The sequence below is a fragment of the Setaria italica genome, chromosome V, assembly GCF_000263155.2.
Source record: "Setaria italica strain Yugu1 chromosome V, Setaria_italica_v2.0, whole genome shotgun sequence".
Lineage (NCBI taxonomy): Eukaryota > Viridiplantae > Streptophyta > Magnoliopsida > Poales > Poaceae > Setaria > Setaria italica.
This window is the reverse complement of record NC_028454.1, coordinates 22,683,680-22,707,594: the sequence shown is the minus strand read 5'-3', so window position 1 is coordinate 22,707,594 and position 23,915 is coordinate 22,683,680. Positions and strand designations below refer to the sequence as shown.

Genomic DNA, 23,915 nt, shown 5'->3' with positions numbered 1-23,915 from the left:
CCACGAGGCCCCCTTACCAGCGCCCCGGGATCCGGAAACAAATAGCACAACTACAGACTCTGGCACAGAAACTTAAGTTCTAACTCCGTGACCATTATGCGTGGGTGCTATTGCCGGCCATATCCTTCATGTACCAGTGCGGCCTCGCTCTGCAACCACCGAAGGGCTCCGCTCACCTGGTATCCCGATACAGGTAATCTAGCAGAGGGTAGAAAATAACGGGGCCCTCGCGAGCTCCTCTCCCAACTCACTAACGTCACCACCCCGCCACACCCTTGCTCCGGTGGCAGGTGCCGCCCGCAGCCGCTGCCGCCGCCGCAAGCCGCCGGCTCCTCTCCGCCCGAAGGCCGACGCCACCCGGCCACTCCTCTCCATTCCCCCCCAAGGTGAGGGGCAAAACGGGGCCCCCTCCTCTTCCTCCACCACCCGCCGCCCCCAGCTCGCCGCCGACGACGCCCGGCCGGCCGGCCGCCGGCCCATCCTCTCCCTCCCTCTCTCCCTCCAAGTTCCTGGAGAAGAAGAAGAAGATTACCTTTGATTTTAGATCCGACCCCCAAGTTTCCCCAAATTACACATAGGCCCCTCCACTTCCGAAAGAAATTACAAATAGGTCCCTGGTTACTGTAAATCAGCCCTTAAGCCTCCGTTTAAGCCCCTAATCAACGTTTAACCCGTCATTTCATGCGCCAAACTTCCTCCAATTAACCCCAAACTTTACCACGTCATCCTCCAGAATACTTTCGCCGATCTATATCCAAATTTCCCAAAAATAATCCCTCTACCTATTTTCCGTTCGCGTTTCCTGTTCGGAGCTCACGGTTAAAAATCGTTTTCCCTTTTATTTATTCGTGTGCCTTTTTGTGTGTGCCGTAGATCGCGGATTGCCCGAGGAGGAGCCCGAGGAGGAGTTTGACCGCGAGCCCGAGCCCGAGGACCAGTACCGCAAGCCGGAACTCCCGGAAGGCTTTGAAGACGGCAAGTCCAATCTCACCCTTTGATGCATACTTAATACCTAGTTTTTCAAACACGACCTATTGGCCTGTTTTACAAAATGCATATTATTTTATCGCAAGACATGTTTGGATAGCCACCCCTTGATTGTTATGAACATTCCTTGTTGTCCTATGCTTATCTCTAAATATGACTCGCTCTGTTTAGATGATAACCACTGCTAGAACGCTTAGGAATTCGTTACTCAACTGCAAACATTATTGCAATGGTGTATTCGGAAAATGAATGTGTGTGTGTGTCCAAGTAAGAGAAATTTCTTTTGGGTCCAGGAAAAAAAAAAGATGTGCAGGCGGGATGGATGGGTGTTCCTCGTGTGGGACGCCATGTTGTGGTGCTCGTACCTGGGTGGTTGAGCAATGTCGGGAGATATCCATCCTGTCGTGATTAAGGACCGAGTTGATGTGTCATCTTGCCTAATTCCACTATCGTGCAACCACTCGACCGTTGTATGGGCAACGGCTTAGCATAAATCCCACTAGCTGGACTGTTAGTCCTCAGGGGTGCTGGTGAGCAACGGAAACCCATGGAAAAGGAGTAAGATCTTGGTGACTTAGGTCCCGGTTATGGTCTCATGGACGAGCCGTGAACCCCTTGGGTGTTTCCGCGAGAACTAGCCAGTCATAGTTAAGGTGGGTAATGGCTTTGTTAGGATCCGTACCATCACCCAGGTGATCGTGCTACGGTACCCTACTTGTGGGAAAAGTGTACACCCTCTGCAGAGTTAAAACCTATCCGGGTAGCCGTGTCCACGGTATTGGACGAGTTACGGCTTGGTCACATAACTAGTGTTTGGGCAAGAATGTCATGTGTGTGTGTGTGTGTGTGTGTGGAATTTCAGAAGAGTCCGGCAGTTGTGCCGTGCGCTATGATGGACGGGGAGTCCGATAGCGATAAAAGCTTGGATCCTTTGTGTAGGATCAACCCCACTCAATGTCCTGGGTATTAGAGGAAAGCTTTACGAAAACCCTTTCAAAACAACCCCCTGCATGTGTTAAAATTTAGCTTTTCCGCAAATAAACTCTAGCCTATCCTTGTTATACTTGTGCATAAACTTGCTTGTATCCCCTCCGTGGATGGGGTTGGACTTGTTGAGTACGTTAGTACTCACCCTTGCTTCATTGCTACAGAGGAAGACCCCGATTTCGTCGCCGAGGACCTCGAGTAGAGGTTGTGTCCGCACCCGACGCTGCCTGTGGTGTTGGCCCGCCCAAGATGCTGCTGATGTCGTGTAGTCCCGAGTGCTGTCTTTTGGCAGTCGCTTGGTTAGCCGCCGTTATTTATTTACTGTTTATCGCTGCGTGGCTTTCACGCCCACTCCCTCGGGAGTTGTACGGTAACTGAATTATCTGTCGAATAAATGTGTTATCAGCCTCCTGGGACTGATATTTGTATCACATTTAGTCTCTACTTATGTGGGGACGCTTCAGGTGGTATCAGAGCCGTCGTTGGCTGTAGGACGCGACCTTAGGACCGGATTAGCCCTTTTTGACCAAAACAAAAGAATTACAAAATTTCTTCCTACCTTTGCTCTATTGTAAAACTAATTTGTGCCTCGGATCTTTTCCAGATGGCCGAGGAAGGATGGGTCAACAGCCACTGCCTGGAGGAGCCTGGTTTTCCCAGATTGCTGTTCGCCTGCATGGACCGCCTCAGGATTTACGAGCGTCCGGAGTACACCAGCAGGGAGTACGAGGACCGTGGGACCCCTCGGTGTGAGATGATTATCTACATCGGGCGGAGTAACCGCTATCCGGACATCCAGCCATGGAATGTGACTGCCACCAGCTTCCGGCACAAGGATACCTATCAAGTGGCAGCCCGGAAGGCCCTCCGTTTCCTGTGCCAGATCTATGAGAGGCACATCGGCCGCACCCCGATGAGGTTCTACCCGCCTGTCAAGAAAAACTGCCCGGTTTGGCTAGCCCGGGTACGGACCTTGGAAGGACGTGGACAGCGCGAGGATGACCCCACTGTGTTGCACATGGCTGCCTACCTTCTCACCTTGGATGAGCTCTACGACAAGCAGGCTGCTAAATTAAAGCAGCAGATCCGTAGGGCCGAGGATGCAGAAGTTATGGTGAGGAGGCTTCAGGTAAAGTTAGCTGCCGCCGAAGCCCGAGCCGCGGCCGCACAAAGCAATGAGGCCATTGCCGTTGAGGCTCTCAAGGAGGCTGAGGATCGGCACTCCAAGGAACTGAAGGATGCCCACCTCACCGTTCGTGCCAGAAGGAGGATGGTGGCCATCGAGGACGACGAGGCTCCGATCCTTGAAGGGATTCCCATTGTCCCAGGGCCCAGTAAACGGAAAAGCTCGGATGCCACCCCGGCACCACCACCTTCGGAAAGGAACTCCGAGGTGTCGGATGGAGTGGTTCCCGAGACCCCTCCCACGGGCGGGACTCTGAAGGATGAGGTGCTGGCCCTTCTCCTCCCGTCAGAAGATCACTCAGTCCAGGGAGAAGACTCGCCCCGCGAGTAGTATGCCCAGCCAGGTTTGCCCGAGGAATGAAGCCGTCATGGTCCGCAGTTTAGAGTTGTACCCCTCCAGTTGTGTTGTTGTAACCGGCCGTGTAGTGCGTGTTTTGGCCTTACCCCCCCCCCCAGCAGTATTGTACCCCCCGTGGCAGAATAAATAAAATCGTTTGTGTTTGTTGCTTGTTAGTCTGTGTGTTTGTCGACCGGAGGTGGATTCTGTCTCTTCGAAAATACGAGATAACCACTTTAAAGATCACTAAAATCCAAATTATACTCTCATAAAGAGGTCTCACTCAATCTGCAGATGCCGCCCAAGCGTGCCACCAGGACTTCCCCAAGTCAGGCCCATGCCTCCCCCAGTGCAGAGAGGCAGCCTGAAAGGCAGGAGCCGCCCCCGGCAGTACTTCCTGAGGAGCAGGAAGTAAGCCAGCCAGAAGGAAGAGGAGAAAGCCAAGTGGGAACGCAGCAGCCACCGCCCCCACCGGTTATCGATCTGGTTCAAGTGATGAACAACCAGACCCTTCTGCTGGAAGCTCTAGCCAACGCCGTTACTCGCCAGAGGCCCCGCGGGAAGAATATGAATGAGAAGTTGACGGACTTCCTCCGGACCAAGCCACCCACTTTTGGCGGGTCTGTCAACCCTCTGGACGCGGATGACTGGCTGCGCGTCATCCAGATGAAGCTGGAGCCCTTTGGTTGTGAGGGCAGGAACAAAGTTCTCTTGGCTGCTCACCAGCTCACTGGAACTGCCCTAGCCTGGTGGGAGAACTACTGCTCTGCCGCCCAGGATGCCTCCACTATCACCTGGGATGAGTTCGTGACGGAATTCCGTCACTACCACATTCCCGCTGCCACCATGAAGCGCAAGGCAGATGAGTTCCGTGAACTCCGCCAGGGCAACCGATCTGTGGAGGAGTACACCTTTCAGTTCATGGAGCTGGCCCGTTATGCTCCAGAGGAGGTGGACAAGGACGAGAAGAAGCAGGACATGTTCAAGAAAGGCTTGAACGCGGAGCTGAGGACCCTGCTCACTCCTCAGATCTACCCCGACTTCAACACCTTGATGAACATGGCCATCTTGACTGAGAGGGCCAAGGCAAAAGAGCGGAGGGACAACAAGCGTCGGTTCCTGGAAAACAAGGCACACCAGCAGGACCGATTCCAGAAGCCAAGGAGCTTCGGTCATCCCTTGCCCAAATCCCAAGCTCCCATGCATTATCGGACCCAGTCCCAAGCACCTGGCTCACATCAGACTGCTGCCCCATTCAGGAGCCAGAACTCTATCAAGGCCCCACAGAGCAGCGCCAGCCAGGTCACCAGCAATGGTAGGGCATGCTTCAACTGCAGAGAGCCAGGGCATTTCATCGCCAACTGCCCTTATGCCAACAAGCCAGCAGCATCAGCCTTGTCCAACTCAGTAGCTGGGCCTAGGGCCGCATTGTCAGGAGCCAACCGTGTGCCAGTCCGCAGCGGAGGCAACCCCAGTAACAACAACAGCCAGCAGATGAGGCCCCTCCAGCAGTCATTTGGTCGAGCCCGCGTCAACCACATCGGCGTGCAGGAGGCTCGCGACGCTCAGGGCGTGGTACTCGGTGAGTTCCTAGTCAGCTCAGTCTTGGCAACAGTACTTTTTGATTCTGGAGCATCACATTCCTTCATATCCTCAAGTTTTGTGGAAAAACATCATATACCTACAGTACTACTAAAGTTACCCCTATTAACCCGGACTCCTGGGGCCGACATTCAGTGTCGACTCGGTTGTTCTCGGGTAAGGATCAATTTAAGTGGGGTAGAGTTTCTAGCGGATCTAGTAGTACTTAAGTCTAAGGGGATAGATGTGATCCTTGGAATGGACTGGTTAAGCCTGCATGACGGTCATATAGGGTGTGCTGATAAGGTGGTGCACTTGACCAATCGAGATGGTGTGCAAGTGACCTGTCACACTAAGGGAAGTGGTCCAGACCCCATGGTGTTCAGCATGGAGACCAAGACCTTAGAAGGAGTTCCGGTAGTGAGTGAATACCCGGACGTCTTTCCTGAGGAACTACCTGGGATGCCCCCTGACAGGGACATAGAGTTCGTAATTGACCTCGTCCCCGGAACCTCCCCTATAGCTAAGAGACCCTATAGAATGGCAGCCTCAGAGTTAGCCGGGCTGAAGAAATAGTTGGGAGAGTTGCAACAGAGTGGTTTTATCAGGCCCAGCTCATCCCCGTGGGGAGCCCCCGTGCTTTTTGTCAAGAAGAAAGACGGGAGTATGAGGATGTGCGTGGATTATCGCGCATTAAATGAGGTCACCATTAAGAATAAGTACCCTCTCCCCAGAATAGATGACCTGTTCGACCAACTGAAGGGAGCCAAGTATTTCTCCAAGATAGATCTGAGATCGGGGTATCATCAGCTCAAGATCAAGGAGAGCGACATCCCGAAGACCGCCTTTGTCACCCGTTATGGTCAATTTGAGTTTACAGTGATGTCCTTTGGATTGACCAATGCACCGGCTTATTTCATGAACCTCATGAACAAGGTGTTTATGGACGAGTTAGATAAGTTTGTCGTAGTCTTTATTGATGACATACTTATCTATTCCAAGAGTGTTCACGAGCATGAACACCACTTACGGGTGGTCTTGGAGAAATTGAGAGCCCACCGACTCTATGCTAAATTCAGCAAGTGCGAATTTTGGCTTGAGAAAGTGGCATTCCTTGGTCATATTTTGACCGCGGAAGGAGTAGCAGTTGATCCTAAGAAGGTGGAAGCCGTCTCCAACTGGCAGCAGCCCACAAATGTTAGCGAAATCAGGAGTTTCCTGGGTTTAGCAGGGTATTATCGGAGGTTTATTGAGGGATTCTCCAAGATAGCCCGGCCCATGACAGAGTTGCTCAGAAAGGACAAGAAGTTCACCTGGACCGAGTCATGTGAGCGGAGTTTCCAGGAGCTGAAGAAAAGATTGACAACAGCCCCAGTGCTGACCTTGCCAGATATCCAGCGAGACTTCGTCATCTACTGCGATGCATCTCGACAAGGATTAGGCTGTGTCCTCATGCAGGATGGGAAGGTTGTGGCATATGCTTCCCGACAACTTAAGCCCCATGAGTAGAACTACCCAACCCATGACTTAGAATTTGCAGCCGTAGTGCATGCCCTCAAGATCTGGAGACATTATCTGATTGGGAATAAATGTGAAATCTACACTGACCATAAAAGCCTAAAGTACATCTTTACCCAACCAGATCTGAATTTAAGGCAGAGGAGGTGGCTAGAGCTGGTAAAGGACTACAACCTGGAAATCCATTACCACCCCGGCAAAGCTAATGTTGTAGCTGATGCCCTAAGCAGAAAGTCCTATGGACAGCCCGGACCCGAGAATGCCCGTCTACGAGAGGAAGTGGCCCGGTTGAATGTGCATATCATTCCCCAGAATGCTAGCCGCAGGCTAAGTGTCCAGCCCACCTTGGAAGATAAAATCCGAGAAGCCCAGGATTCAGACCAAGATCTAGTAAAAATCCGCAAACAAACCGGAGAAAATAAAGCCCCGGATTTCAGAGTAGATGACAGAGGAACCCTATGGTATAAGAACAGAATTTGTGTTCCCAAGGACGGAGAATTCCGGCAGACCATCATGGATGAAGCCCATAACTCAGCATACTCCATTCACCCCGGGTCCACCAAGATGTATATGGACCTAAAACAGAAGTACTGGTGGAATGGGATGAAGGCAGACATAGCTCAGTTTGTCGCCCGGTGTGATACCTGCCAAAGAGTCAAGGCCGAGCACCAGAAGCCAGCCGGCTTGCTACAACCCTTGCCTATCCCGGTGTGGAAATGGGATGAGATCGGCATGGATTTTGTAGTAGGCTTGCCCAGAACTCAGAAGGGGAATGACTCCATATGGGTAATAGTGGACCGACTTACCAAAGTTGCTCACTATCTGCCCGTACGGACCACATACGGTGGAGAAAAACTGGCTCGACTCTACGTCGACAACATAGTGAAGTTGCATGGTGTGCCCAGCCGGATCGTCTCAGATAGAGGAACTCAGTTTACCTCTAGGTTTTGGAGGAGTTTACACAAAGCCATGGGCACCAAACTGGATTTTAGTTCAGCCTATCACCCCCAGACCGATGGCCAAACAGAGCGGGTAAATCAAATCATGGAAGATATGTTGAGGGCGTGTGTCCTCACCTATGGAAAGGATTGGGAACAAAGTCTACCCTATGCAGAATTCTCATACAACAATAGTTACCAAGCCAGTCTAGGCATGTCACCATTTGAGGCTCTTTATGGTAGAAAGTGTCGGACCCCTTTGATGTGGTCAGAAGTCGGAGAGCGTTCTCTGGTCGGACCAGCTTTTATCAAGGAAGCAGAAGACCGTGTAGCAGAAATCCGAGAGAAGCTAAAGGCTGCGCAGTCCAGACAGAAGAGCTACTCTGACAAAAGAAGACGGGAATTGTGCTTCAATGAGGGAGATTTTGTCTACCTCAAGGTATCCCCGATTCGGGGTACTCGAAGGTTTCAAGTACAAGGAAAGCTAGCCCCTCGGCATATCGGACCATATTAGGTGTTAAAAAGAGTTGGAGCCGTAGCATACCGTATCCAACTGCCCGAAGAAATGTCGGATATACACCCGGTATTCCATGTCTCCCAGCTGAGAAAATGCTTGAGACTGCCGGAGGAACAAGTACCCGTAGAGACAATAGACCTGCAAAAGGACCTTCGGTATCAAGAAGTACCTGTCAAGATTTTGGACACTGTCACCAGAAGGACAAGGAATACAGCAGTCCGGATCTGCAGAGTACAGTGGAGCACGCATGGCGAAGAAGAGGCCACATGGGAACGCGAGGACGCGTTAAAGAAGGAATTTCCCCATCTCTTCAGGACTCAGTCGAATCTCGAGGACGAGATTCAATTTAAGTGGGGTAGGTTTGTAACGCCCGCAGAAATCACTAACTAAAATCACCCGTTAAAAACCGTCTTTTAAAATCTTTTACCGCTGAGCTCCCGGAAATCGGAAATCTCCCCGGCGATTTCGCCGTCCCGGTACCCATGCCGACCCCCACCTGTCTTTTTATCTGTGCCCGTGAATCTCGCCGCGTGCCGGTGTCAGACGCCGTGCGCGTGCTCCGACCGCGTGCCGCGAGTGCCGCCGGTCTCTCCCTTTTCTTTCTCCTTTTCCTCCCCTTTTTCCTTTTCTTTTTCCTTCTTCTTTCTTCCTCCTTCTCCTTTCTTCTTCCTCCCTCCTTCTTCTTCCTGGCACCTGGACCGGCCCCAACTCCTTAACTCACCCGGCGCCACCCCCCTACTGGCGCCACTCCGCTCGGCCGCCGCGCGCCAGGGGGAGGGGCCCGCCGCCCACGCCGCCACCCCCTTGGGCCGTGCGCCTGACCCGGCCCCGGGTCCCCTGCGCCGCCGCCCCGACGTCCGGGCGCCACGGCCCCGCGCGCACGCCGGTGCCGTGCCGTCCGCGCGCACGCCGGTGCCGTGCCGCCACCGCACCCCGCCGGCCGTCCCCTACCGCCCACTCCGGCCCCGCCCGACGCCACCGCCTGCGCCGGCCACCCGGACCCCCACCACCGGAGCTCCCCGCCGCCTATAAAAGGGCTGGCCCTCGCCGGCTCCTCTCCCCACTCACCAACGCCACCACCCGCCACACCCTTGCTCCGGTCGCCGGCGCCGCCGCAGCCGCTGCCGCCGCCGCCGCCGCAAGCCGCCGCCGGCTCCTCTCCGCCCAAAGGCCGACGCCACCCGGCCACTCCTCTCCATTCCCCCCCCCAAGGTGAGGGGCAAAACGGGGCCCCCTCCTCTTCCTCCACCACCCGCCGCCCCCGGCTCGCCGGCGACGCCCGGCCGGCCGGCTGCCGGCCCATCCTCTCCCTCCCTCTCTCTCTCCAAGTTCCTGGAGAAGAAGAAGAAGATTACCTTTGATTTTAGATCCGACCCCCAAGTTTCCCCAAATTACACATAGGCCCCTCCACTTCTGAAAGAAATTACAAATAGGTCCCTGGTTACTGTAAATCAACCCTTAAGCCTCCGTTTAAGCCCCTAATCCACGTTTAACCCGTCATTTCATGCGCCAAACTTCCTCCAATTAACCCCAAACTTTACCACGTCATCCTCCAGAATACTTTCGCCGATCTATATCCAAATTTCCCAAAAATAATCCCTCTACCTATTTTCCGTTCGCGTTTCCTGTTCGGAGCTCACGGTTAAAAATCGTTTTCTCTTTTATTTATTCGTGTGCCTGTTTGTGTATGCCGTAGATCGCGGATTGCCCGAGGAGGAGCCCGAGGAGGAGTTTGACCGCGAGCCCGAGCCCGAGGACCAGTACCGCAAGCCGGAACTCCCGGAAGGCTTTGAAGACGGCAAGTCCAATCTCACCCTTTGATGCATACTTAATACCTAGTTTTGCAAACACGACCTATTGGCCTGTTTTACAAAATGCATATTATTTTATCGCAAGACATGTTTGGATAGCCACCCCTTGATTGTTATGAACATTCCTTGTTGTCCTATGCTTATCTCTAAATATGACTCGCTCTGTTTAGATGATAACCACTGCTAGAACGCTTAGGAATTCGTTACTCAACTGCAAACATTATTGCAATGGTGTATTCGGAAAATGAATGTGTGTGTGTGTCCAAGTAAGAGAAATGTCTTTTGGGTCCAGGAAAAAAAAAAGATGTGCAGGCGGGATGGATGGGTGTTCCTCGTGTGGGACGCCATGTTGTGGTGCTCGTACCTGGGTGGTTGAGCAATGTCGGGAGATATCCATCCTGTCGTGATTAAGGACCGAGTTGATGTGTCATCTTACCTAATTCCACTATCGTGCAACCACTCGACCGTTGTATGGGCAACGGCTTAGCATAAATCCCACTAGCTGGACTGTTAGTCCTCAGGGGTGCTGGTGAGCAACGGAAACCCAGGAAAAGGAGTAAGATCTTGGTGACTTAGGTCCCGGTTACGGTCTCATGGACGAGCCGTGAACCCCTTGGGTGTTTCCGCGAGAACTAGTCAGTCATAGTTAAGGTGGGTAATGGCTTTGTTAGGATCCGTACCATCACCCAGGTGATCGTGCTACGGTACCCTACTTGTGGGAAAAGTGTACACCCTCTGCAGAGTTAAAACCTATCCGGGTAGCCGTGTCCACGGTATTGGACGAGTTACGGCTTGGTCACATAACTAGTGTTTGGGCAAGAATGTCATGTGTGTGTGTGTGTGTGTGTGTGTGGAATTTCAGAAGAGTCCGGCAGTTGTGCCGTGCGCTATGACGGACGGGGAGTCCGATAGCGATAAAAGCTTGGATCCTTTGTGTAGGATCAACCCCACTCAATGTCCTGGGTATTAGAGGAAAGCTTTACGAAAACCCTTTCAAAACAACCCCCTGCATGTGTTAAAATTTAGCTTTTCCGCAAATAAACTCTAGCCTATCCTTGTTATACTTGTGCATAAACTTGCTTGTATCCCCTCCATGGATGGGGTTGGACTTGTTGAGTACGTTAGTACTCACCCTTGCTTCATTGCTACAGAGGAAGACCCCGATTTCGTCGCCGAGGACCTCGAGTAGAGGTTGTGTCCGCACCCGACGCTGCCTGTGGTGTTGGCCCGCCCAAGATGCTGCTGCTGCCGTGTAGTCCCGAGTGCTGTCTTTTGGCAGTCGCTTGGTTAGCCGCCGTTATTTATTTACTGTTTATCGCTGCGTGGCTTTCACGCCCACTCCCTCGGGCGTTGTACGGTAACTGAATTATCTGTCGAATAAATGTGTTATCAGCCTCCTGGGACTGATATTTGTATCACATTTAGTCTCTACTTATGTGGGGACGCTTCACTCCCCGAGCCTGAGCTCAACCATTTGACCGAGAGCTTGGGTTTCTTCTTCACTTGACCTAGGGGAGGTAAAGGTTAGCAACTCCCTCCTCTCATCTTTAGTATTCTATGTTTTATATTTTGTAGCTAGAATGGAGAGTATGTTAGTTAGAATGATGAGGATGGAGAGTTTTTTAGAATGAGATTTATGTTAGAAATAGAGTTTTATGTTACCAAAGCTGTGATACCAACTATAATATCCTAAACTCAACAAGCATGGAAGTAACACAAGAAAATCACTAGGCTCGATCCAAAACACCACCACCTGATTAGGATGTGTATAAATAGAGTTTTATGTTACCAAAGCTGTGATACCAACTATAACATCCTAAACTCAACAAGCATGGAAGTAACACAAGAAAATCACTAGGCTCGATCCAAAACACCACCACCTGATTAGGAAGTGTAAACTCAGTACACACTTTTATACAAATAAGTGTAAACAGTACATAAAGCAATCCAACTGGCCACCCCATCAAAAAAACCAAAAACAGTGAACGCTGCTTTTAGTGCTTACAGCAGTGCTGTTCCTTTTTTTTCTTATTAACCATTCATCCTAAACAATCCAAACTTTGGTCAGACCATACAAGACCCTATTCTTATATAGGCCTCCGCTATTTGGTACCCAGGGTACAGAATAGCCTATTCTGTACCCCAGCCCCCCACCGACCCAGCGCGCGCCTGGCTTCCGCCCGCCAGCCGCGTCTCCCGACGGTTTTTGGTTTCTCTCGCGTGCGCTAGCGTCCGATAACAGAGAGCAGATTGCAGGTCAGTCAAATAGAAGATAACAGGCGACAACAACCGCGCGCGCTGAAAGTCTGTCTACCGTGATCTTCGGAGAATACGTCGAACGGCGACCTCCGCGAGACGCGCGGGTGGCCCAGGACGCGCCGGAGCGCGGCGAGGTCCAGTTCCACGGACCGGCGCGCCGCCGCGGCGTCCTCGAGCGGGCACGGCGGGTGCGGATTCCGGACGGCCTTGACGGCGACGTGGACGCCAACCGGCGCGCCGCCGCGGCATCCTCGGGCGGGCACCGCGCGCGGGACGTCCACACCATCGGCGTCAACGCTTCAGAGAAAATCACCTCCACACCATCGCATAGGTAACTTTGACAGGGAAAATCGAAGTGGTATAGGCCCCGAGACCGGTTCCGTAACTTGGAGCAGCGCCGGCAAGGACTATTACCTGGGCAAGCATAGAACCTAGGGTCCCAAAATAGAGAGCACTAAGAGCCCAAATCGGAGGGGAAATCGGCATAGATAGGACCGGTGTAGCATGGAGAGCAGCACGGGAGTGCCCGGTGGAAATTTCCACCGTTGCTAGAGGTGGATTTGGAGGCGGCGGCACCAGCAGCTGTAGAACAGAGGGGTGAGGAATGAAGTAGAGGTAGGAGAGCTGTTGCCTGTGCTGTGCCCTGTGCGTGTGCAGGTCCAGGGAAGAGAGAGGCACCAGAGTTTATAACATTGAGGCTTTTCTTCATTTTAGCTTCTTTTGCTAAAGCAGTCACTGACAATTTTTTTTTGTTAAAAGGGACCTAAAATCTTAAAAAGTTCTAGTAATACGATGCACAAGTAATAAATAGGACTTCATTGTTCAGATTGTGATGCTGAAGTAGTTCTGCTTCGTACAAGGAGATGAATGGGGACATATACCTGTTCAAACTATCAGTCCAATAGCTGACAGTGCCTGGCTTCGAGTCATTAACTTTTGCCTTCTTCAAGCTACCTTGTGATATGCAATGTGTTATTACCTTTCAGACCACCTTGCCCGTGATGGGTTGTCGGAGGATATTGTTTGAAGAAGCAGGGCCGTCCGGGCCGAGTAGGGACTCTGCGGATAGCCCTTCACCGAAAAGGCTGGAGATTAACGACATGAGAGTCGCCGTCGACGTGAGAAGTACAGAAGTGCCGGAAAGGTCACCGCGACGATCTGAACCGCCCCAGCCGGGCGAACGAGACACTATTGACTCGTGCATCAAAGTTCCGGAGATGATGGAGAGCTCCAGCACTAGATTTCGAACTCCGCCCACACAGATAGGTTGCCAGCAAGGGAGTAATGAGGATGAAACCAATACAACGGGAAGACAGGGTGTTGTGTTCTTGCCTCCGGATACTTTGGACGCAAACCAGATGATTGCTTCTGAAGAAGAAATTCCACCACAAACACACGTAAGTGATGCATGATAAATCTTTGTTTGAATTGTTCAAAGCAGTTACATGGTCAGTTAAATAGCACAAATGCATGAGAGTAGTCAGTGAACCAATATATTATGTCATATCTGTAAGGCTGTGATGATAATTGAATTTTCTACGCAAATATTGGTTCATATGGCGGTGCATTAGTATATCATGTTAATTGAAATTAATGTTATTTGAAGCAGAATGAAAGCATGGATCCAAATATGATTCCCAGAGAAGGGATGTCATTCCACACGGAAGCTGAAGCAAAGGCGTTCTACATGAGATATGCACAACTGGCCGGGTTCGGCGTGAAAATGTGCAACAAGAAAAAATTCTCTAGAGTGATGAGGTGTAGCTGTGAAGGAAAAGGAGATTTTTATAAAGGTGATGAGGCTCTGCGAGTACGGAACAAGACAACAATGAAGACGAAGTGCAAAGCTCATCTGAAGTTTACGAGAGTGTATGACAGTGAAGGAAACGAAGTAGATATGATTATAGAAAATGCAAACCTATTTCACAACCACCTGTTGCATACGCCTTTGAAAACCAAGAAAATGAGGTCACACAAGAGCACGGAACCAGTACTTTATCAAATAATTGATGAATTGCAGGAAGCCGGTGTGAGTACGCAAAGTATAAAGAATGTATTGCAAAATATGCATGGGGGTGCAGAGCTTGTTCCGATAACATCGCGGGACATAGAAAACAGGTAAAAGAACGTCACACAGTTTGTTATTCTTGAATAGTAAGGTTCATGCCAAGCTAAAGTATATGATCATTGCTGTCGTTAATGAAATGTACTTAAAATTTAGAAGGATAAAATGTTGAGGTTTTTTTAATCTGTTTTATAGGAAGGCCACTAATGTACGGGAAGAACACGCAGATGACATAAACAAGCTTATTGAATTCTTCAAGGATTGTGAGGCTCAAAACCCGCAGTTCCGATGGGAACCAAAGCTGGACTCTGAAGGTGTTATACACAGCTTATTCTGGAGTCATGCAAGCATGCAGGGCGATTATGCAGATTTTGGTGATGCAATGAGCTTTGACACAACTCATAAGACTAACATTTATGAGAAGCCACTAGCAATGTTTGTTGGATCAAACCACCATCTGCAGAATACATTGTTTGGATGTGCATTGGTAGGAGATGAAACAGCGGAAACTTTTGAATGGGTGTTCAAAGCATTCAAAAAGTGCATGGGACAAAGTAGAACAAGGTGTATCCTCACAGGTAATATGTTCATCATTAATGTTTATGATAAAAATATTTGATACATGAGCATATACAACAATTTAGAGCAATTAAAGAACTAACAATGATGAATTTGCATCTTGTGATAGACCAAGACCAGGCAATGGGAGTGGCGATTGCCAAAGAGTTCCCAGGGGTTGTTCATAAGATTTGCAGATGGCATGTGGTGAACAAGCACATGCCACATCTAACCAACCTCTTTGGGATGTATGCGAAGAAAAATTTCAAGGACAAATTTTATTCTGTGCTAAACCACCCACTCACCCCTGTGGAGTTTGAGGCCGCTTGGCAGGAACTATTGGATGAGTTCGACCTACAAAAGGATGGCACTTTAGATAGCCTTTACTGCCAGCGACAACTGTATGTGCCGGCATATTTCAAAGACCAATATTGTGGCCGGATGGCATCGACACAGAGAAGCGAGAGCTCAAATTTTGTCATGAAGAAGTGTTTTGTTAACAAGCACACGGCTTTGCACAGGTTCGCCAAAAAAATGCTTGACTTCATGCATTCACGTAAGATGAAGGAGTCTGAAGAGTCGTACCATGGAACGGTAATGTAACCAGCGTATCAATTCATATTTATGGAGTTCGTGTATAAACACCATTTCCCTTAACTAACTGTTGCTCTTGTACTGTGACAGAGCAAAAGGCTCACAAGAAGCAAATGGCCATTTGAAATACAGGTTTCAAGAATTTATACTAGAAATGTTTTCAAAGACTTTGAAAAGAAGATGATCGATTGCACGGCTTACGATATAGAAGACAATCCAATAGAGGGTGAAACATGCTATCTGGTAACTCACACAAATAGGTCTTCTAAACTATCTTGGGGGCAGCACCAGTTCAAAGTCCGTGCAAACAAAGAAAATGGTGAGTTTCATTGCGAGTGCAAGGAGTGGCAGCATACAGGTACATGATAAAACTGTTACAAAATTTATAGCGTACATCCCAATTTCTTATTAACAGTACATATACTCTCTTGGTTGTTTAGGTTTGTTCTGCGTGCACTTGTTGAGAGCCTTCATGAGAATCCAGCTAAATAGTATACCACAACATTACATTCTCCGTAGATACACAAAATATGCACAGCAAGAGTTGGGATTCGACAGGAATGACAAGCTCCTAGTTGGAGCTGATGGAGTCACACAGTTGTACAGAATCAAAGATCTAACGTCCCTAGCAATGGCTGCAGTCAGGTCTGGGAGCATGTCGCGCGCTGCGCACATTAGAACGAGAGAGGTGTTGGCAAAGCTTGACAAAGATAACAAAGAAATACCCCCTGACATCGGGCCAAGCACAACAAACATGCACCAAGAATCACCAGGAGAGGTAAAAAATCTAAAATGTTGCGTGAAGTGAATGTTGCATGGCAAGGCACTTAACCGCATACATCTGGGTTTGATTTTGCAGGAGTTATCAGATTGTAGTGAAAGTGATGATGGCTATAGTGACAACACAAATGATGAACAATTGGCGAAAAGGGTTACCCAGGTAGGCTTGTATCATGATACAGGTGTATGCAAGTTAACACACTGGGAAAATAGATTTTCACAATAACAATGATGCAATGTGAAGCAGGAATTGGGACAAGCGAACGTGGATGGAAATGAAGCCAGGGAGAGTATAAAGGGGAAAATGGTTCTTGCAACAAATCTGGTATGATTTGTGATGGAAGTATTTTAAATACAGGAAAGACACAAGTTAAATTGAATATCAGCAAGAAATATTAAAAGAGATGTGGTAATTGTATTACAGGATGCTTTTGGCGGAGAATTTGTGCGAAACGAGGTTGTGCTAACCAACCAAAAAGACATGACAACTAAAGATGCAAGAGTGCATGAAGGATGTGCACCCCACAGTGGCGAGGTTAGAAAAATGAGTTTGGAAAAAATTAATGCCATCACCATTGTTGCATTGAATTTAAAGTTTGTGCAATAATCTTTGCAGTATCATGCCAATGATGATAGACTGATCAGCCGAGTCCCACCTACGAGATCCAAGACTAAAGGGCGGAGCATACCACCATCTGAAAAGAAGGAAATTACGCTGGGAGCCAAAGGTGTGAAAAAGGGCACAAGGAAATGCAGTATTTGTGGGTACTACGCAACACATAACGCGAGAACATGTCCCAAACTCCAGCATAACAAAGAGCGCTTGGAAGTATTGAAGAACAGAATGAGAGGCAGGCCACGAGGAGCACAGCATAAGAGAAGTACCAGCCAGCATGATAGTGGAGGAGAAGAGCATAACATAGGGCGACAGCAGGACACAAAGAAGTGTAAAGAAAATAAATATATTGATTACGAGAGCAATGACGAGCAGTTTAGGGACACGGATATGGAAGGGTGAGGACCAGATACGCGTTGTACATAAATTTAAATATTTTTTGTCAACAGTGTATTTCAGTCTTTGTTGTCTACACATTTAAATAATTCAATGTTATCCGTTAGGGTATCATGACAACTACTCAGCTAGGTAATGTTTGTTTGTTTGGTTCGGACAAGGTTTTGTTTTTATTTTTCGGTGTGTTTGTATGTGTGTGATGATTTATGAATGTAACCAGACTAAAGTAGAAAAAAGGAAGCTCCAACTGAATCCTTGAAAAAAAATATCTGTGTGTCCTTCTCAACGTCCTCGCAACCACCAAGTGCGATTGAGTGTGTGAACGAGAAGAAGTCAAGTAAGGATGCAAGAGAAAAAAACGGATCGACGATTTGAGGCCTCGGCCAAACTCTATGCAGCGCAGGTTAAATTGAACCTTCAAATGTATCATTGAATAGGAAGTGGCAACGCCGATAGAAAAACAGACTTCGTTCCAAAAGGAACACGACAAATTTATGAGCGATATAGTATTTGAGGAGATGTGCCTTGTGGAAGGGGAGCTTCCGGACAAACTAGCGAGGAATGGGACAACAGAAGGCGAGATTAGCACGGTAAGTTTTGAGTATTTGAAAAGAATATGAAAGACAGTAGAAAAAGATTATTATATTGAAGTATTATCATAGTGTGGTATAATACATTTGCAGAATGGGGAGAACACGGAGGAGGAGGTTTCCAGCAAGATTAGAGGGTGAAAAACAACATCAAGGAAGCCAAGTAGCGATTAAATAATTTACTTAATAATCGAGTACAGAAAATGATTTTTGTAATAAGAGAAATATTTTAATAAGGCATTACCGTTGTAACACACGCTAACAGGAGAAACTGAACATTGGGTAACACTCATATGCGATATCAGCTTCCTCTCAATGAATCAGTTTTATTTCTCCGAATATCTGTGCTGCTTAGAGGCGTAGAGATGTTTCTGTCCGTCCCTACCTCCCTCAATGGGCTAAGAGACAAAGTCAGTATTACCTATAATCGAGCTCTTGTTGTACTGTGGAAATCTTTGGCGTAATTTCCTATAGAGTAACAAAGCATCACACACACGGCAAGTAAAAGGCGTATATCGACAAATATGGCACTTCAGATAAACGACAAAAAGGATGAAACCTTGTGCTACATTGCTGGTGTCCCATCTCCATTGCCGTAGCAACATGAAACCAGTACTATGGTAACCAGTTCAAACAGGGTAACTGAAGATTCAAAAGGAACAACCATGCTTAAAAGGGTCAAAAGGAAACCTTAACCTTCCAGATCCTTAGATAAAGTGATTCCTAGTTTGCCAGATTAGACGGAAGGCCGCTTACTCCGTGGTTATCACAAACCCACGAAGTCAGAAAAGAGAACCGTGCTATTTACTACCGGGACCTGACTATGAGTGGATTAACAGAAATGCTTTTCGGTCTACTAAATGGACGTCGTAATTGGGATAAACATTGACCCAATGGCAACAACACAAGGCACGGGTTTTGAGCAGGCTTGACTTGGCGTTGAACCGAATGCAGGTCAACAGGGCTTCCCAACGATCTTCTGTTCTTCACAAGTCATCTCAGGAGCTCCTGATGCACTGTGCACCAATGTTCCAGGAGTGTAGTGTATCATCCCTCTGCTCTGGTATATTTGAAGAGTTCGAGCATAGTTGTTCCAGGAGTGTAGCGTATCTGCAAATGGAACACAGTGGCAGTGTCGAGGATGAGATCACGATAACCAAGTAGATCACGGTATACGATATTCAAAGTTGCAACAGCAAAAATGCTAAATAGACAAAACCTTTTGTTATGCCAACTTCGTCCAAAGAAGCAAAACTTGCTAGTACTATTGATTTACGTGCTGCATTTTGTGAAAACAATATGCAGGTTCTATACCATATACTTAAAAAAAAACAGAGAACTGAGCATAGACAATTTTCTTTTAACCAAGCATAAACAGTGGAATGACAATCCTAGCAAATGAGATCAGACTGAAGAAAACTTTGTGAAGCATCAAAGAGAGCTTGCCTCTTGTGTATCTCTGCTACTGGTCACAGGTTTATCTTCATTGTTCTGCAGCAAGATACTTCGGAAGGTGGAGTTATGTACGTTTTTTATGATGTGCCATTTTAAAGGAAAGCTGCCAATCCATTTATTCTTCCTGCACCAAAAGTCCATGTCGTTTTGGTAGTCAACAGGGCAAACCATCTCAGCAACTCCACAGAAATGTGAACTTCCGTTGACCTGTTAGACCATAATATTGGACTCAGTAATTCAAGTTCAAGAATATGGAACCAAATGAACGTGGTCAACACCTTAAATTAATATCAACTCACCGAAAAGAACAGCAAAACTGGGCACAAGGTAGAACTACTTGCAGCTATCACTTGAGCATCTCTGAATGCAGTATCCAGATTCAGGTTTCCAACAGAGGATGTCGACCACACACCATACTTGACAGATTTGTGAATATCAGCCTCATTGTAGGACTTTATAACAAATAATTTTGCATTTGTGTACACCACTTGGAAATCATATCTGTTATACTGATGAGTCCTAATGATTATTCTACCCTCTGGGTTGCCAATAAGGAGCCTTTATGTATAGGATTTTCCAATTATTTCTGAGGACAATGAACCTATTGGCATTTTTGCTTTACTTATGTTCTATATCGACAAATGAGGTATTCACATGTCAGTCACAAAACTAAGCTTAGTTCATATATGAATCATGAGAATGTACAATATGCACAGCTACAAAAGAATAAAAATTAAATAGTAAAGGGTTGTAATGAACAAAAAAAAACTAATAGAAAAAAGGGTGATGATCATCTCGACGGTACTGAAGGATTTCATCGGGCAGCGCCACAACCTTGTTCTGCTTATGAAAAGTGAGGTAGTACAAGGTCTCAGCACGCAACTCTTTAGATCGTTCCTGAAATTAAAGACATATAGCCATGAAAAGTAAGAAACTGCATGCGAATGGGAAAAGTCTTGGGAAAAGACTTAGACTTACAGCAGCGATGCTAGTGTGTAGTGAGCCATGGCCATCACCATCATAGAACTCGAGAAACTTCATGGCAAAGAATGCACTGTCCGACGTGGCCTTCTGGACGGGAACCTTGACCGGGACATGTCTCCAGTTCTTGAATGATTTAAATTTGAGAGGTGCAGCAATGGAGAGTGCATCACTTAGTCGGTGCATGATTTTTTTCCCAAATTCCAAATGATAATTGTCCCAATTGTTGTCAGACTCAGGATTGTACAAAAATGAGTCAAGCACATCAATCCGTGATTGGCCAAAGTTAACGCAATAAACAGACCAATGGTGCTGATGTAGAACTGGTAGAAGAATCTACACAGTGTGTAAAAAGAAGAAATGACTTATTTTAGCAAAAATATAATAACAATGACTTATCTACTTAACTAAATTCGCGAGTACAACATATGCAGAAGCTACTCAAACACAAACTCATGGCCAGATTGGAGGACCAGAAAAAAATGGACAAAAGCTAAACAAAAAAAAATAGTAGATGTACCATCTTTGTCTTCTTCAAGTCTGTGAAAGGAAGAGAGCGTTGGATGGCTGTCACTGCAGCAAACTGGCTATATTTGGGTTCGGAGCTGTCCCTTTTGTGCCACTCAACATTGAGAATTGCCTTCAAGAAAAGAAATGCCATTGAATAAAAAAAAGTACGAAAGAATGGAAAAATTTTAATAAATCTATTGTCAAAGAATGGCAAAATAAAAGCTTACTGAGAGGTCAGCATCAAAAAAAATCCTATAACCATGGCACTCGGGTCTGATCCAATAATCATCATAGCTAAGACAGTTGACAAATCCTGTGATAAAAGTTGAGTCTGGGATTGCACCATCGGCAAATGATTGTGCAATCATGTCACAAGTTAAAGGGGTGCTACCAAACTGGATCACCGGCATGCTGTGGATATTACAATCATCAAATGGAGAAATAGAAAGTGTGGCTGTTATAAGATTTAGAAATAGACAAAAGCTAACCTTTTCAATGTGGAGTCATCAGCGCACATGTGTCCAAAGAGACTCATTGCTGCGTCCACATTGGGTGCAGGACGGGACATAATTCCATACTTGAAGGGTGAAGAATATTTAGCAGGCTTCCGTGTCATGCGTTTCCCTGTTCTCTGTTCGGACACATGTAAAGTGCCTGACACCATGTTATTTTGATCCTTTGGAAAGGTCAAAATAACATGTAGTTGGAAAATAATTAGCTGGAAGGATTGCAACTCGAATCGAATGGAGTGGGTGGTAATCGTGTCCAGTTAAACATACAGTTTTGGCCTGGTCTTCAAATTGGGTAGTGCGTGGTGAAAGGAGAGTATGCATATGATTTGATTGCTCTTCACAATAGATGGCATCAATGAGATTGTTGATTCTATTCATATCATGGTTGCTGTCAGGCAAACTAGAAGAGGGGGGTATATGATCTGAAAAATTAATGACATGAATACAGCGTTAAGCAAGAACATAAATGACTCCTAAACAATTAAAGGCTGAGCATATGGGTAAAAATCCTGACAGCTGCATATTGTAATGTAAGACTGGATACAACCTGGAAAAGAGATAAAGAGAAAATTCAGACTACATAGTGCTAACCTGAGCAAGTAGTAGTACGTGCAGGGTCATCCCTGCAAGCTTCTTGATGAGGTTTAGTGCAAGGTGAAGTGCCACCAGTTTTAGATGTGGCGGGATCTGTGACCAAGATTTCCAAAAAAACTGTTGTTAAGCTTTTATGGTAAAGGGTCATTACCGAGCATTTTACTGGTTGTAGAATGCGATAGGCAGTACCTGTGGTGTATGAGTTTTGGCCGTTGCCATCCCTTAATACATCATCTCTGTAGCAAGAACTTGGGGTCCTGAAAACACCGCAGTTTCCATGCTCGAATAGTTGATCTACAGAAAGTAATGTACAGAAAAATAAGTTGAAACTTTCAAGAGCAATTTGATTGGGAATTTAAAAAAAGTACATAATCAGAATGGATTGTGGGGATCGATGTGTGCCACCGTTGTGAGGATCGACAAAGTCATCTTCGGTGCCTGAGTTGTTCCTCCGTGAAGTCTCCCCAATATTGTTAGGGTCAGAAGCCGACCTCTGGGCAGCAATAAGCTCCTCTATTACCGGTCCACACTTTTCAGCTAGACGATAAGGAGCTCTAGCAATGTTGCATAGAGAAGCTTGGATGGCACAAGTGTTCTCAGATAAGGTTTGGTCAAACTGATCGAACAATTCATTAAATGCTTGCAAGGGGTGACCAGTGAGACAACCCAATGGACGGGCTAAGAGATCACGCAAACGTGGAATACGAATCTTAGGGACGTTGGTCATGTCATCCAAACCAACATTGAAGTTCCTGGGTCTTGGTGGAGCCTGGCATGTGTACTGATGTGTAAAATTGAGTATATACAAGGAAAGAGGAAATGACACTAAAAGTAAAACATGTAAAAAATAAGGAAACTACATGGAACATATGTCAGGTTTTAAAAGTGAGTAATGTACACAGAGCTACAAGAAGAATAATACAACACCAGGAATTACTGCATATATATGTGCATAGATATTGTGTGTGTATTTGTAACATGACAATTCAATTTAATATTTGGCACATACCTCTGTGCCATCCTGGGCAAGGAAATAATCGGTTAATCGCCTAGAATTATCAGCTGCACTATTCTTTTCCTTTGAAGAGCGGTGAGAGGACCGAAACTTCTTCCTACGGCGATCTACAACCCCGGTGCGATCATCAGCAGCATTCCTCATACGGCGACCAGATTTATTGCGCCCCGGAGCATGGTCAACCGCAATAAAATCAGCGCCAGGATCATCAGGAACATAACTCTGTTGAGGAACATTTCGGTTGGGTAGCTGTTGAAAAGACGATCCAGGGCCACCACCCACTGGATAAGATGATCGCAACTCGGGTCGAAGAAGTACCTCGAACCTGAAGTGAGAAAAATGAAAGTATAAAGTATAGACCATGAATCAATGAAAATGCAGTGGACTACAGGATAGGCGGTGAAATTATAAACACGCGCAAACCTCTCCTGTGTGCTCTCGAATACAGCTAGCTTCGGGTTGATAGGCATCCTATTCACCAACCGCTGACAAGTATCTATCCTGTGAGACAAATCAAATTGAACATACTCTGTGTCAGTAATAATGAATACAATGAGTGGTTAGGATCCAAATATGTTGTAGTTGTTTACATGGAATATTTACAAACTGAAAAGAATAAAAAGATGTAAACGTTATGACAGGCATGGGAAAGCGGAAGAGATGAGAACACAGACAAAAATGAGTCACATAAGACCTTCTAGTTGAGCAGATCCGTGGAGAACCTTGCTGAACACCTTCTGACTGTAAGGGAACCGTATCTACACATGGAAGAAAATAATTAGAGATAACTACAAAAACTACTCTATCTTTACTCGTTTTCTAAATATTTAGCAGATACCTGAAGACTCCATGAGTAGGTATGAAAAGGAAGGAAACCACAGCTCGGATGGATGATGGCAGAGCTGCCTGGCATGGGGGAGGAAAAGAGTTGTTAATTATAGACGTGCATTATACAGGGATACGTATTCTTTCACTGAATGAACTAGCATCTTTATTAGTGGTATAAAAACTCTACTATGAGGGGTACTGAGACCACCATTAGGTTTGCACACTTCTCAATTTAATTCTTTGATCTCTATTCATTAACATAATATCCTGAAGAATACAAAAGGCACACATCCATGTCCAA

General features: G+C 47.0%; 2 protein-coding genes and 2 long non-coding RNA genes across 4 annotated transcripts; 1 reads left to right on the top strand and 3 right to left on the bottom strand.

Annotated features, from left to right (window-relative positions):
- The first annotated feature begins 13,121 nt into the window (after positions 1-13,121).
- On the top strand, positions 13,122-16,448 carry LOC101756261 (protein FAR1-RELATED SEQUENCE 3). The gene is made up of 10 exons (XM_004971812.1): positions 13,122-13,264; positions 13,562-13,568; positions 13,730-13,845; positions 14,381-14,763; positions 14,874-15,144; positions 15,265-15,337; positions 15,428-15,695; positions 15,778-16,115; positions 16,197-16,277; positions 16,365-16,448. Exons 1-10 carry the CDS (start codon positions 13,122-13,124, stop codon positions 16,446-16,448), a joined length of 1,764 nt encoding a protein of 587 aa, XP_004971869.1.
- A 3,330-nt stretch (positions 16,449-19,778) lies between these two features.
- LOC105914469 lies at positions 19,779-20,912 on the bottom strand. The gene is made up of 4 exons (XM_012846222.2): positions 20,893-20,912; positions 20,676-20,795; positions 20,153-20,491; positions 19,779-20,071 (listed from the first exon to the last, which is right to left on the bottom strand). Exons 2-4 carry the CDS (start codon positions 20,676-20,678, stop codon positions 19,943-19,945), a joined length of 471 nt encoding a protein of 156 aa, XP_012701676.1. The 5' UTR covers positions 20,679-20,795; positions 20,893-20,912; the 3' UTR covers positions 19,779-19,942.
- Positions 20,913-21,491: 579 nt separating this feature from the next.
- Positions 21,492-22,051, bottom strand: LOC105914483. Its single transcript, XR_001164090.2, has 3 exons — positions 21,961-22,051; positions 21,769-21,864; positions 21,492-21,599 (listed from the first exon to the last, which is right to left on the bottom strand). It is a non-coding gene; the product is annotated as an uncharacterized LOC105914483 (long non-coding RNA).
- A 901-nt stretch (positions 22,052-22,952) lies between these two features.
- LOC106804369 lies at positions 22,953-23,664 on the bottom strand. Its single transcript, XR_001393210.2, has 4 exons — positions 23,625-23,664; positions 23,481-23,544; positions 23,210-23,282; positions 22,953-23,111 (listed from the first exon to the last, which is right to left on the bottom strand). It is a non-coding gene; the product is annotated as an uncharacterized LOC106804369 (long non-coding RNA).
- Positions 23,665-23,915: the final 251 nt, after the last annotated feature.

Bases quoted from the DNA above. Each gene is read 5' to 3' on its own strand.
- LOC101756261 (XM_004971812.1), top strand. From the start codon at position 13,122: ATGGGTTGTCGGAGGATATTGTTTGAAGAAGCAGGGCCGTCCGGGCCG. The intron at 14,764-14,873 runs GTAATATGTTCA...ATCTTGTGATAG, and splicing joins AACAAGGTGTATCCTCACAG to ACCAAGACCAGGCAATGGGA. The intron at 15,696-15,777 runs GTACATGATAAA...TTGGTTGTTTAG, and splicing joins CAAGGAGTGGCAGCATACAG to GTTTGTTCTGCGTGCACTTG.
- LOC105914469 (XM_012846222.2), bottom strand. The intron at 20,072-20,152 runs GTAAGTCTAAGT...CTTTAATTTCAG, and splicing joins TACACACTAGCATCGCTGCT to GAACGATCTAAAGAGTTGCG.